The 15,264-nt window shown below is 43.7% G+C and overlaps 1 protein-coding gene across 1 annotated transcript in view; it reads right to left on the bottom strand.

Moving 5' to 3' along the window:
- Htt (huntingtin) overlaps nucleotides 1-12,193 on the bottom strand; it is a 140,664-nt gene extending 128,471 nt beyond the window's left edge. Inside the window, exon 1 of the mRNA XM_059275738.1 lies at nucleotides 11,865-12,193. Within this exon, the coding sequence (XP_059131721.1) occupies nucleotides 11,865-12,052 (188 nt within the window). The 5' untranslated portion in view covers nucleotides 12,053-12,193. The remainder of the gene's footprint in view (nucleotides 1-11,864) is intronic.
- Between the last annotated feature and the right edge of the window lie 3,071 nt (nucleotides 12,194-15,264).

Below are 15,264 nucleotides of genomic sequence, written 5' to 3'. Positions count from 1 at the left end.
AAGGTCCTCCTGTCTCACCTCCAGCTCCCAATACCTGACCTAGGTCCCCATCTGAAAAAACTCTTCTCTATTTCATTCTATCCAATAAGAAAATGTGATGTTTAAAAAACAATCAAACAAACAAACAAACAAAAACAACCTGTAGCTATTTCATTCCCTATGGAATTCGGTGGATTTTTAGAGATGAGTCAGACTGATTTGTTTTTAATGAGAAGTAAAATGAATAAAAGGAACTGCAAAGCTTAGGGCAAGAACTGTATCAACAGGGTAAATACAATCCAGGCTCTTCAACCTCTGGAAACTATATCTTCGAAATAAAAACAAGCTTCAGCCAGCTTCTTCTAAGTGTGCAACGAAGCAATCCACAGAGGCTCACAATTATGGGGGCATGTTAAATCCAGGCTCTATAGCACACTGTAACTCATTTTTAAATTATCTAAGAACTACCTCTAAAAATACAAATTCAGGCCCTCTCATCAAAATTCTTAACTTTAAAATTCCACTGATTGTGCTTTTAAAAATGTGATCCCAGGGGCTGGGAAGATGGAGTGTTAGGAGTGCTTGCTGCTCTTCCAGAGGTCACAAGTTCAATTCCCAGGACCTAGATCAGGTGGCTCACAATTACCTATAACTCCAGATACAGGAGACCCAACCAATACTCTCTGCAGGGCACTTACACTCATGTGCATAGGACCTCCCCACCCCCACACAGATTGTGTGTGTGTGTGTGTGTGTGTGTGTTTGTGTACCAAATTAAAAATAAATTTTTTTAAGAGAATGCGATTCCACAACTGAAAGGGTACACTGGACCACTCAAGGAATTTGAAAACATTCCTCCTCACCAGGATTTACACACACACACACCACACCTCAAGACTGAGGTCTAAGAGCCTGTACTGCCCATGGAAAACACAGCAAACTAGGGCAGGAATCCACAGCTTCTAATTCCTCATCAGCTGCTCTCTAACTTTCGCCAAGTTCTATTACACGAGTGTTGCTTCACGCTTAAGATTTTTTTTTTTTGAGACAGGGTTTCTCTGTATAGCCCTGGTTGTCCTGGAACTGCTCTGTAGACCAGGCTGACCTCAAATGTGGTGATACATTGTTTGTAATCTAGGAAATAAAGCTTTCCTGAAGATCAGAGGACAGAGCTAGCCATAGAGTTAGCCATAGAGGTGGCACACACCTTTAATCTTAGCACTCAGGAGGCAGAGGCAGAGATCCATCTGGATTTCTGTAAGTTCAAGGCTACACTGGGCTACAGAAGATTAATTAAGTATAAAAGAGAAACAGAGCCAGGCAGTGGTGGCACACACCTTTAATTCCAGCACTTGGGATCACTCACCTTTTTTTTTTTTTGGTTTTTCAAGACAGGGTTTCTCTGTGTAGCTTTGCGTCTTTCCTGGAACTCACTTGGTAGTCCAGGCTGGCCTCGAACTCACAGAGATCCACCTGCCTCTGCCTCCTGAGTGCTGGGATTAAAGGCGTGCGCCACCACCGCCCGGCCCGGGATCACACACCTTTAATCCCAGCACTAGGAAGGTTGAAACAGGAAATGATATGGCTGGGTAGAGAAAGGAATATAAGGTGGGAAGAGACAGGAACATATGGTCTTTTCAGGCTGAGGAGTTGGTGAGGTAAGATGTGGTAGCTGTGGCTTGCTCTGCTTCTCTGATCTTTCAGCTTTCACCCTGATATCTGGCTCCAGGTTTTTATTATAAGACCAATTAGAATTCGTGCAACACTCCAACTCAAGAGATCTGCCTGCCTCTGCCTGCTAGGTCCTGAGATTAAAGGCATGCACCACCACCACCAGGCCAAAAAGATTTTTCTTTAAATGTTGAATCACCAACTCATTTGAAATTACAGGGTATACTTTCTCAAGAAGAGATTCCCTGAAAAATCACACATGGTTAATCACTGAGCACATCACTTTGCGCGCACGCAAATCATGCAGGCAACACTTAAGACTATTAAAATTCATGGTCTTTTAAGCAGCAAAACCCTTCAGTCTTCCAACAGCAAAGGACTGTGATGTGACAATATCTTCTATGTGAGACATAGAAGAAGCCATCTAGGAAAGACACAAGAATCAGTATGGAGTACAAAGGTTCTACAAATACAAAGACAGACTGAAGCATAATGTACTGTACAATGAAGAGTTATTAGCAAGAGACTCTCCTTACTTTAAGATAACTAGAGCCAGGCATGGTATACATCTTCAATCCTAGATGTAGGAGGTAGTAGAGGCAGGAAGATCACATGTTCAAGGCCAGCATGGGCTACAAAACCGAACTATGTCTGAAAGAGATAAACAAACCAAAAACAAAAACAAAAAAAAACAAAAAACAAGACAGCCAAGAGGTGGTGGCACAGGCCTTTAATCTCGGCACTCAGAAGGCAGAGACAGACAGATATCTGTGAGTTCAAGTTCAAGGCCAGCCTGGTCTACAGAGTGAATTCCAGAACAGTCAGAGCTGTTACACAGAGAAACTCTCTCAAAAAAAAAAAAACCAAAATAATAATAATAATAATAATAATAATAATAATAATAAAAGGGAGGCGATACACACAGAGCATCGAGGAAACATGAGAAAGGAGTGACCACACTGGAAGGACAAACAAGTCTATTTCACATCACACACAAAAATTAACTCCTGATACACAACCAACTTCAATGGGAAAAGCAAATCAATATCTCATTTATGCAAAAGAATCAGGAAATATCTCATGACCTCAGGTTGATTAAAAATTCATCAAAAAAGAAATAGAAGCACTTACCATAATGGAAAAGTATGATACATTGGACCTCATCAAAATGAGGAATTGCTCATTAAAAAGCACCATTTTGTGAGGGAAAAGATAGGCCAAGATGGGAGGAGGTATGTTCACAGCAGCACTTAACTGTAAATACTTAATAACCCAAACATACAACTAAGATGAGAAAAACATAGCATATTCATACAAAACAGACTAACTACATGGGTAAATATTAAACCAACAACACTAAACAAAAAGAGCTGCGACACACATGTGAGTATGAACAGGTGAGGCTGTATGATTCTATTCATGTGATATTCAAAACTGAGTAACAGTGGAGTGAAATTCAGTGGTTAAGTGTGCGACAAATTTTCTCCTCAAGGCCAAGTTTAATTCCTGTCACAACTACTGTCTCCACAAAGTAAGAAAACCCAACAAGACTATTTAAAGTACACACTTGTGCGGTGAGACTACAGAGCCGTGTAGTGAGGAAACACCATGGGAAGAGGCCTCAGCTGAAGGAAGGCTGCCACCAGCCCTAGTTTCTGACTGACAACGGTGGCCAAGTTTTATACAGTTTTACATGCACACGGCACTCATGTGGTCAGAGACAACTTGTGGACGTCGGCCCTCTCCTTCCACCACGTGGGTCCCAGAGATCAAACTCAGAGTGTTTGTCAGACTTGGCAGCAGGCACCTCTACTCACTATCTCACTAGCCCACAATTTTCTTTTGGTTTGGTTTGGGTTTTTTGAGACAGGGCCTCACTATATAGCTCTGGCTGTCCTGGAACTCACCATGTAGATTAGGCTGGCCTTGAGCTCACAGAGATCCTCCTGTGTCTGCCTCCCAAGTGCTGGGATTAAATGTGTGGGTCACCAAGCCTGGCCTGCCCACAATTTTTAATAAAAAAAGACAAAGGTTCTAAAGCATGCAACTGGTAAGTAGAAAAAATATGTAATTTAAAAAACAAAAGTACAAAGTATGAAAACTACTGTATGTTTAACAAAATATAGATTATAACTCTATGCATTTAACAAATATTTCCTGAGAACTTGCCATGAGTCTGGAACTCTGTTTTTAGTGACTAAAGAACAAACAGTTCTCACTGACCTTGATGGCATCCGGAAGGGAGTTGGCTCCGCCCCCTTGCCTGAGGTGGGAGGCACCAGTGGGCTGGACTGACCAGCTCAGCTACCACCCAGACCTACAGGTGGGCCTTGGGTTGGCCCACCCTAACATCTACCCCACCTAGAACCTGCTGGTCCTGTGGAATCCTGCAGGATCTCCATGACTCTGGCAGCCAAGAGATAGCCCCAGAGGAGTTTCAGTGCAGATCCAGCCATGTGTACCAGAAACCAGGTCTTGAACCAGACCAGTGACTCACTGCAATGAACATTTGCTAGTAAAGCTAATTGGACAAACAGGTATTCTATGTGACACATCACTCCCAATGCCACCAGGACAAATGAAGAGGTGATGGAGAGGCGGGAAAGATGGAGAAGCAAAGAGTATTTTTCGGGGTTTTTTTTTCTTGTTTTTGTTTGTTTGCTTGCTTTACTTTAGTTTTAATTTTCTTTTAGGGGGGCACTGCAGGGATGAGGGGAGGATGTGGGGGAACTGGGAGGTAAGCAGAATTGGAGTGCATGATGTGAGATTCCCAAAGAATCAATAAAGTAATTATGTTACTTAAAAAGAAAAAAAAAAGCCAGTTCTCATTCTCTCTAGTGCAGGAGTTACATGCAAAGTGCCAACATGTAAGTCACGCTGACAAAATGAGAAAGGGACAGGAGCTGCACATCACCTCCTCAATCCTCACAATTATCCTCACTTTAAGTATGAAAAGATGAGCTTAGAGAGAAAGGATCTGTAAACAGAGCCAAAAATCAAACCCAGGGCTGATGAGGGAAAGGCGGTAGCTAGTGTGCAAATAAACACACACACCGAGGCTTTATTTCAACATACAAATGCCATTTGACTAGGGAGCCAAGGCCTAGTACTTGCCCACCCCATAGTCTATATCATAGAAAAGGACCACTATAACCAGGGCCTTTCCTGTTAATGAGTTAATTGCAACAGAAGTTACTAGTATGTGTAATTCAAAAATCACCCTGTTCATAAGCATGCACAATCACAATGCATCAAGTGAAAATCTGTAATATACTTTAAAAAGCAACATCAAAAAGAAGAGTTACCGAGGTGGCTGGTGGTGACAACAGAATATTGTGTTTTTACTATCATAGACTGTATACTTGAAATGGTTACATTTTATATGATGTTATTTTACCACAGGGGGGAAAATTAGAAAACACACACACACACACACACACACACACACACACACGCACAAGCACGCACAAAGGCAAAAAAACAAGTAAATCACCAAAGGTCTGACATTACAGAAAATGTTACATGAGTAGAATCATACAATATGTAGGCATTAGGGACCAGCTTGTTCAATGGCCCACAATTCTCACTATTCATCTGAGCTGCTACAGGTATCAGCAGCTATATTCCTTCTTGTTGCTAAGTAGCTTAACTATTTGCTGAGGACTTCTAAACTGATTTCAGTTTGGGGCATTACCCCTAGAGCTGCTGATCATTTGCGTACAGATGTTTATGTGACTCTAAGTTTTAATTTCTCCAGGACTAATGCCCAGGAGTGCAATTGATGGGTTGTGTATTAACTGTGTGTTATTTTACAGAATGTAAAGAATGTATGGGGGGAAAAAACCTTATGGAACTCACTACTTTGAAAACTAATTTAAAAGTATAAGTTTGTATTTTTTGTTTGTTTGGTTTTTTTTTTTTTTGGTTTTTCGAGACAGGGTTTCTCTGTGTAGCTTTGTGCCTTTCCTGGGACTCACTTGGTAGCCCAGGCTGGCCTCGAACTCACAGAGATCTGCCTGCCTCTGCCTCCTGAGTGCTGGGATTAAAGGCATGCGCCACCACCGCCCGGCATTTTTTTTTTTTAAAGGAGTTTCAACACAGGTACATGCATGAGTGGACAATGTGTCCCCCAGAAAACATAAATTATTAAATGAAATTTCTCAATACTAAGCATGGGATACCTTCTTATAAGTTAATAGTCAAGGAGACACCAGAAGCACACAATTCCCAAACAACACAGGCTATTTCCATTGCTCTTGGTTGCCCAATGTAACTAGATGGTAAGACCCTATTGCTGAAGATATAACACACTTTGGTGGCATACAGGACACAGAGAAATAAAGATAGAACTGACCTGAAAACTTCCTCTTGGTTGGCTAGTTTTCATAATGCCAGAAGGTGTTATGCAGGCCATTGGGGAAAAAAAGGACATCAATGGCCTTACTAAGCACTGGACCCTGAATGCTACAATACAGGCAACGGAGGCAAACTGTGACTATGGTGCAATTGCAGTATAAAGGATACAAGGATAACCAACTGTTCTGGAATATTACCTCAAGGTGTGTTACTTTTGTTTATGCTACATTTGTTTAACTCTGAAGTTGTGTACTGTGCCTGTCTAAAACACCTGATAGTCTAATAAAGAACTACACAGCCAATAGCAAGGCAGGAGAAAGGATAGGTGGGGCTGATAGGCAGAGAGAATATATAGAAGGAGAAATCTGGGAGGAAAAAAGAAATAGCCAGAGAAGGAGGAAGACTTCAGGAGCCATCCTCCACCCAGCCACCCAGCCACATAGCAAGCCACAGAGTAAGAGTAAGATTTACAGAAGTAAAAGAACGGGAAAAGCCCACAGGCAAAAGGTAGATGGGATAAGTTAAGGAAAGCTGGTAAGAAACAAGCCAAGCTAAGGTCGAGCATTCATAAGTAAGAAAAAGCCTCAGTGTATTTATTTGGGAACTGGGTGGTGGGTCCCCCAAAAGATCAGAAACAAACAACAACAACCAACTGCTTTCTGACTGGATTTAAAGCCTGCTCCACAAAAGGTATAACTAGTCCAAAGCCCATGACTCAGAGGAAGGAGGTTAGAGGCCCTAAAAGGGGACCTTACTATTGTTGTTTTGCCTTCTAAATATTTATGTTTGTGCCCATAGACTAGTACTACTGTCTACGTTGGCCAAAAAAGCCTCTGTCTGCAGTGGGCAGCAACTCAGAGACTCAGTGTACTGAGAAATGACTGCTGAATGGTCAGTCTAACCTGACATCTAAATCCACCCCACCCCTAAGGTTCAGGGAAGAGGGGAGTGCTGTGAAATGCTGTCTTCCAGACATGACATGGCTGCTGTCCTCAGGAACTCGCTGTAGTTATGGTTATCTACACAAGATCTACACAAGAGCTAGACATGGTGGTGCACACCTTTAATCCCAGCACTGGGAGGCAGAAGCAAGTGGAGCTCTGTGATTTTGAGGCCAGCCTTGTCTACAAGAGCTAGTTCTAGGACAACCAGGGCTACAAAGAAAAAAAAAAAAGAACAAAACATATTCTTTAAAAAAAAAGTCAACAAATGTTTCATAACTTGACTTGAAAATCATATAAAATCCCAATTTTATGTACTTTTTCTCTTACTGTCTATGGGTGCTTTCATGCTACAGTGGCAGAGCTGACTAGCTGTGATGACAACATTATGTCCACAGAGCCTGAATTATTTACTATCTGGCCACAAAAGCTTGCCAATATTGATGGACTAGAATAAGATTGATATATAGAGTCAATCTCAGATGGCTTCTTTGTAGAAACTGACAGAATGAGCCTACAATTCATACAGAAATGCAAAGGACCCAAACTAACTAAAGCAATACTGACAAAGACAAGGCTGGGGACATAGTTCATAATTTGAGATCATGATAGAAACCAGAAATCAAGACTGTACCGTACTGGCACAGAACAGACACACAGATCAACGACAGAAATGGAAGTAAGAAAATCTACACATAGAAAGGTAATTAACTTTCAACAAAGATGTCCACACAACTCAATGAGAAAAGGACATTCTCTTTAACCAAAGTGCTGGATATTACATGCAAAAGAAAAGAGTCAGACCTCTACCTTAACCACAAACTCAAAATGGGTCAGACTTGCATGCCAGCACTATGTCTCTACAGTTCTTAGAAGAAAAGAGCAGGAGTAAATCTTTGTCATTTCAGATAATGCAGCAGTTTCTTAAATATTCAACATACTGCAACTAAAGACAAAATAGACAAATTGGACTTTATCAAAATAGAAAACTTTTATGCACTGAAGAACATTATCAAGAAAGTGAGTCAGCCAGGCAGTGGTGGCACACGGGTTTAATTCCAGCACCTGGGAAGCAGAGACAGGTGGATCTCTGTGAGTTCCAGGCCAGCTGAGCCTACAAAGTGAGTTCAAGGACAGCCAGTGCTACACAGAGAAACCCTGTCTCAAAACACACACACTCTAAAGGGAGGGAGGGAGGGAGGAAGGGAGAGAGGGAGAGAGGGAGAGAGGGAGAGAGGGAGAGAGGGAGAGAGGGAGAGGGAGAGGGAGAGAGAGAGAGAGAGAGAGAGAGAAGTGAACCAGGGAGCTGAGCTGGGTAGATGTTCAGTGAGTGAGAGCACTGACTTTACAAGCCTAAACCCTGAGTTTAAATCTTCAGCATGCATGTAAAGTTAGGTGTGGCTATGCATGCCTGTAGCCTCCCTGTGATGGGTAGGGACTGGCAGATCCCCAGTGTTTTGGCCAGCCAGCTTAATACAAATCAGGAGCTTTAGGTTCAGTCAAAGACATGAGGAGCAATAGAGGAAGACACTCAATATCCTCTTTTGGCCTCTGCATACCCCACACACATATATACACTTCACACCATTCAACAAACCACACACACACACACACACACACACACACACACACACACACAGGGGCATATCATATAGTATTGGGAAGCTGTGTCAAGAGAACCACAGTAAGAGTTTTGAGGACAACTTGGGCTACATAGTATACCAGACCAGCCAGAGGTACATAGCAAACTCCTGTCTCAAAAATAAACAAAAAGAGGAACTGAAAAGGTAATCCACAGAAAGGGTTTACAAATTATATCTGATAAGGGAATAGTATCCAGAAAATGAGAAATTGATATGAATCAACAAGACACACAACCAAAAAAGTGTGCAAGAATGAAGACTGGGCCTTGGAGTCTGGGTTCCTGATCTTATTGTTGAACTTCCTAGACTTGGTCTGTCTTATAATAAACTCTTGCCTTTGCCTGTTTAAGCTTCTGTAGCCACATTTTCTATTTGGAGCTAAATGCAATAACCGATGACACCAATGTGGCTTCCCTCTACCCTTTGCCCTTCCCCCACCATAACTCTTACCCTCATTTCACCCAGCAAAAAATGACATCACTGATCCCCAGTCAGGAAAGCGTTTGACAAGTTCTCCCTGCAGGAACGCTCCTCTTCCATACACCCTCCTAGTAGATTCTTGACTCTTTAGATGTTTATTCCAAAAAAGCCTTCAACTAGACATGACCTAAACATCCTGTCTAAAACAACACTTTAAGTCCTGACCTTCCCTCATCCCTTCCCGACTTTACTGTACCTCATCACTTATTAACATACTACTGTCTATGTCCCTCCCTAGAATTTTAGCTTCATGAGGATATAACTTTGTTCCCTGCTAAAATCTGCAGCTAGAATAATGCTATGCACACAGGAGATGATCAGCAAATATTGATAAATGAATGACTACAATCAGGAAAAATGAGACAGGACTCTCAAGAGTGAAAACTGTTAAAGGTGAATGTCAACTGCTTACAGCCTATCAGTCCCACCACAGCCAGTCCCAGAGAGCTCCTGCCTCCTATACACTGAGCAGAGAACGAGCTCTCAGCTATTTCAACAGAAGCCCACGCATGGCTGTGACACCAGCTCTCTGTAATACAATGAGAGCCATAAAAATAGAACAGATTCATTCTAAAATTGTTTTGGCTGGTCTCGATTTGGAAAAAGGACTTTTAACTGAAGCAAGTGGACAAAAATGCCAAAATCAAGGCTTCCTAGCAGTGAGTTTGTTACTTATTATTCACGAATACCTCTTTTCCAATAGCAAAGTATACAAAAATATGAGATATACGCTTTTATTTAAAATAACTACAAGCCTAATGCAGCTGATTTTGGGAAATGTTCCAGTCAGTTCTTGATGTACAGTGTAGTAACAGGTTTAAAAACTTTTAAAAGCTTTTGTTCCAAACTACTTTTGTCTGTAAATAATTTAAAAATCTGTCCTAACATATGCCCAGATTTTATCTAGAAGAACACATGAATAGTAACAGTGCTTGCTCCTAGGGACAGAGTTACGTACTCAGGAGAATGGGAGGTAGATGTTTTTATTACTTAACCTTTCCTAACTTTGGAACTGTACCATGTTAATGAATTACTTATGCAAAAACAGACTGAATTTGTGTTTGAAACAGCTGCAGAGCAATCACCCCACCCCATCCTTACCCTCGTTTACAGAAAATATGGGGAATATGTGAACTTCCACAATTCCTAACACCCAGAGAGCAGAGTCATGGTAAGAATCTAATAAACAGAAATTACTTATACAACTAGGCATGGTGGCACATGCCTTTAATCCCAGCACTGAGGAGACAGAGGCAGGAGGATGGATCTCTGTGACTTCCAGGCCAGACAGTTACATAGTGAGACTCTGTCTCAAAGGCAAAAAAAGAAATGACTTATCTAGAGATAAGGATTTTTCTACTCAAACACACCTTCACTTTATAGAAAAAAATTTATTCCTATATTCTGTCCTATCAAATAAGCCAATATTTCTCCCCAAATTTTCATTTTTTAAAAATTAGACTCTCAGCACAGCAAAAGGATTCTATCAGAAACACAAAAACAGAAAAATTACCAAGAATAGGCTGGGAATAAAACTCACTGGTAAAGCACTTGCCTTGCATGTGTGAGGCCTTAAGCTAAACTCCCAGCACCAGAACTATTTTTTCCTAAATGAGTATTAATAATGAGATTCTTTAGTAGGTTGTTTCCTGAAAGTTCTCCTTATTAATTATACAAATCCACATTAGAAATAAAATGCCCAGAGTTGAAAGGCCTGAACTGCAAGAAAGCACAGGGCTGAACACTCAGCCAGCACGGACTTCCAGGAAATGTCTTGAGCTTCTCTTTTTTTAGACTATTGTTATTCATTGTCTCTCTTCTGTTTCAAATATTCTCTCCAGTCACACGCAGCAAGCTTCCAAAGTATGACGACGACGTCAGCAAAGAATTAAACAGGAATTTTTACTGGCACACTTGAGATATCCACAGAGTCTACGAGTGACCCATGTTTTAAAACAAGCCTGACTGTAACACTGGTAAAATTCATTCCCTGGTGTAAATTGTACACCACCAACGTGTCCATTTTCTTTCCAGCAGAAAATAGACAGGCAATAAATATCAGTCGGCTCTCCCATATATATAAATGCGCATACACATATAATTTTTATTAATAATCACACCTAAGTAACTCACCATGTACTTGACAACCACAACTCACCCAATAACCTGCAGACCAACAGGAGCATACAGAAGCAGACCTCTCCGGTGATGCCTAAAACCTTGTTACTACACTGCAACACAAACTAAACGAAACGCCAGGAGAACACGAAGCGCCTCAAGTCACAGGCTGCTTCAAGTGTCACTTGGAAAAAAATATCCCATTGGACGCGTTCACACTCCCCCGCCCTCAGCACTCCCGCCGAGACCTCCTAAAAGCATTATGTCATCCACTATCCGCACATCTCTCGCGCGGTCCTGCGCTCCCGGCTCCGAGGTCTAAAGAAGCAACCCGGAGAGGTCTCGCCCTCTCCAAGTTGTCTTGGAGTCATGTGCGCCACAGCCCCAGTTTCTCCCGAAGACAGAAACAAGTTCGCTCCCTAACTTCACAAGCTGGGGAGGGCGAAAACACTAGGGCCGAGACACCCCCTCGGCGAGTCCCCCGCAGGCCTGACCAGGCTCTGCCTCCTCTGGGGAAGGCCAAAGACCCCACAAGGCGAAGGTCCGGGCCAGGAAGAGGGCCTGGCCTCCGGGAGGCACCGCGACCCTCTCTCTGGGCAGGGGATTGCGTTAGCTGTCTCCAGCACGCAGGCCAGGGGAGCGGGCCCCGGGCGGGAGCTGCGGCGCCAGGACTCACGGTCGGTGCAGCGGCTCCTCGGCCGGGCCGGGCAGCGGCGGTGGCGGCGGCGGCTGCCCCTGAGGTGGCGGCTGTGGGGGCTGAGGCGGCGGCGGTGGTGGTGGAGGCTGCTGCTGCTGCTGTTGTTGCTGCTGCTGGAACGACTTGAGCGACTCGAAAGCCTTCATCAGCTTTTCCAGGGTTGCCATGACGGCCTCCTGCCCGGCGGGACAGACCCCGAAGGCTTGGAGCCTACTCTCACTCCGCCGCGCCACTTAGCAGCGGGGCAATGAATGGGGTTGTGCGCGGCGGGCAGATGCGGAACCAAAGGGCCCAGCCATCTTGGGCCCGTCCCGGCAACCCCCGCGGCGCCTGCGTCCTGTGACGTCATGCCGGCGGAGGCGAGGCCACGCTGGATTCGCAAATTTGACAGGCCGAAGCGACGACGTCTTTCCCAAAGGCTGGATGTTAGTATGCCCTGCCTCGGCCAACTTGTTAAGAATCTCCGCCCCGCCGATATGGCCCCGCCCCTCCCCCGACAAACCACGCCCCTGAGTAGAGGGAGAGAGAGAGAGAGATGAGGTGGGCGGGGCGCGCTACTAGATGAGGGGCGGAGCCGAGCCAAGAGCTGGCTTGAAGGGTGCCGCGGAATACTGGATGGGAAGGAGTACGCCATCGAAAAAAAGGGCCGAGAAGATGGTCATAGGAGTTGGCGAGGCGGCAGGGTTTGGGGAGACCTGGAAGAAAGGCGAAGAGGTTGGAAAGGGGAAAAGCAGCGAAGAAATTTCCCTGCAGAAAGCCACCCTACATCGGAATGTCGGTGGTGGAGCTCTGAACCAGAAACCCAGAGAGGCTTTCCTGGTCCACAAGCCGGCTGGTGGCCTGAGATACAGTCCCGAGCACAGCATGCTGGGGGCTCCCTGAAATGAGAAGGGAACCAGAGTGACCCTTATGCAGGACCAAAGAACCCTTGTGATCCATGGCCCCTTGAAGCGCTGGTCAGCTCAGATGTAAAAGCATCTACAAAATGAAGCATCATAGAGAGTGTGCTGTAGAAGAAGCTGATAAAGGGTTCCAAGCAGGCAGCAGTGGTTGCAGCTCAAAGAGAGGCTGGGGTATTAGTGCAGCTTTGATCAGACACTCCACAATGAGCCCTGGACCATGGGCACTGCTCTGACCATCAGCCAGGACCTACAAGGGGCTTCATTGCCACCAGGGCTGAGGGCCTTGTCTCCAGAGCCTTCATCTCCCACAAGTGAGCAATTAAGCAGGAAACTGAGAATAGTGTAGATACATCCAGCTCCTACAGCCTGTCCAGCAAAAAGTGTTGGCTTCAGAGAGCGCTGTCTGGAGGTGATGCATTCATTGAAGAACCCATTTAAGCCCTTCAGGCTACCCCTATGACTCAAGAGCCCTATTCCAAGGCCATGAGACACTTCTCTATCTTCTCAAAATGGTCAAGTTTTGAGAAGAGAACTTCTCACAGAACAAGGCAAAAATAATGGGATGTCACACTGTTGTTAGGTTACAAATGTAACTTTAGTCCTGCTGACTATCTACCATCTCCTCAACTTATATTGATTATTTTGTTTTTTTTTAATTTTTAAATTAGATTTATTCTTTTTATTTTATGTGTGCATGTTTTGCCTGCCTTTATGTGTTGTACCATGTGCATGTTTGATGCCTGAGTAGGTCAGAGAGGGCATCAGATCCCTTGGAACTGGAGTTATAGGTGATTGTGAGCCACCATGTGAGTGCTTGGAATTGAACCTGGGTCCTCTGCAATAGCAACAAGTGCTCTTAACCATTGAACCATCTCTCCAGCCCTGCTTAAACACATTGAGAAAGAACAATTGGCAAGACTAACATAAAGAACTGCCCATGGCCAACGTCAGGACTTTGTGGTCCATCAGCCCACAAAGAAGTGGACTCTGGCGACACCACTAAAGATTTAAGGTGATTATTTTGAAGCCAAGCTTTCAGATAAGAGGGAACTGGTACCTGATTGCCCACTGTGAGAAGCAGGTAGCAGAGGACCTACATAATCTGGACCTAGAAACTGGATAGTCATAAATATGTATTGCTAGGCCACTATACTTTGGTAGTTTGTTGGGCAGCAAAGGATAGGTATATTGTTTGGCTTGCACTGCTGGATCAGGGTACCATCATCTGGGAACTATCAATAGATGTTTATATTCTCATAGTCCTGCAAACTAAAGATCCAAAGTCATAGGGCTGGAGAGTTGGCCCAGAGGTTAAGAGCACTGACTGCTCTTCCAGAGGTCCTGAGAGTTCAATTCCCAGCAACCACATGGTAGCTCTCAACCACTTGTAATGAGATCTGGTGCCCTCTTCTGGCCTGCAAGGACACAGGCAGGCAGAATACTGTATACCTAATAAATAAATAAGTAAACCTTTAAAAAAAAAATCCAAAATCAAGGTGTTGACAGAGCAGCTTCCACTTCAGGCCCCATACCACCATGTGTCTGTGTCCTAATTTTTTATGAAAACATAAGCAACTGGATTAAGATCTAATAGCCTCACTTTATCTCAATACTTCTTTAAAGACTCTCTCCAGGACTTCATGGTGCATGCCTGTAATCCCAGTAGTAGAGAGGTTGGGGCCGGAGTATTTCAAGTTCAAGGACAGCCTTGGCTACACAGTGAGTTCCAAGCCAGACTGGCTGCATATCAAAACCCATCAGAAGAGGGAAGAGGTCACCTTCTGCTCTGCAAACACAGATCCATTGTGATATTCTGAGGGGCTAGTGCTTCAGTATATAAATTATGAGGTGATACAATTCCATACATAAAAATAAGTAATACAGTTGCATTCTAACAGTTACTCTGACCTTATTCAGAAATTACCTTTTTTAAAATACGGACAACTTGCCATTTAGCTAAGATACCACAGTTCCTGTCTCTCCATAGCTAACTAGAACCATGTGCCTAAAACCCTGACCAATGAGATACAAGCAGAAGCAGTGTTGCTTCTGGGAAGTCTTCTGCAAAGGAAAGGGTGCACCCACATTCTTCTGGATGCTTATAAGGAGAATAGGTTGCTTAGCAGCAGAATAGTCATTTTGGGTCAAGTGTGAAACTCACATTCTGAGATGATGGAGCTGGAAGGAGTTGAGTGGATGACTGAAGCTATCATTCGAGCTGCCTGCCTATTTCTGGATTTATTTCACTGTGACAGAGCAATACATTTCCATTTTGTCTAAGCTACAATTACTGTGAGTTATACTATTAGATGCACCTACACTAAATTTTGTGACCAGTTCTGGAGAATCTATGTGTCATTGAGACACCATATGGTGATAAAGGTCTAGCCATTCCTGGTAAAAAGATGAGAAAGCCTTGTAAAAAGGTCTGTCAAGCCAGATGTGGGATAAATGCCTCTAATCCCAGCCCTTGGGAG

Source organism: Peromyscus eremicus, chromosome 10, assembly GCF_949786415.1.
Source record: "Peromyscus eremicus chromosome 10, PerEre_H2_v1, whole genome shotgun sequence".
Taxonomy (NCBI): domain Eukaryota; kingdom Metazoa; phylum Chordata; class Mammalia; order Rodentia; family Cricetidae; genus Peromyscus; species Peromyscus eremicus.
This window is presented reverse-complemented; position numbering and strand designations above follow the sequence as displayed.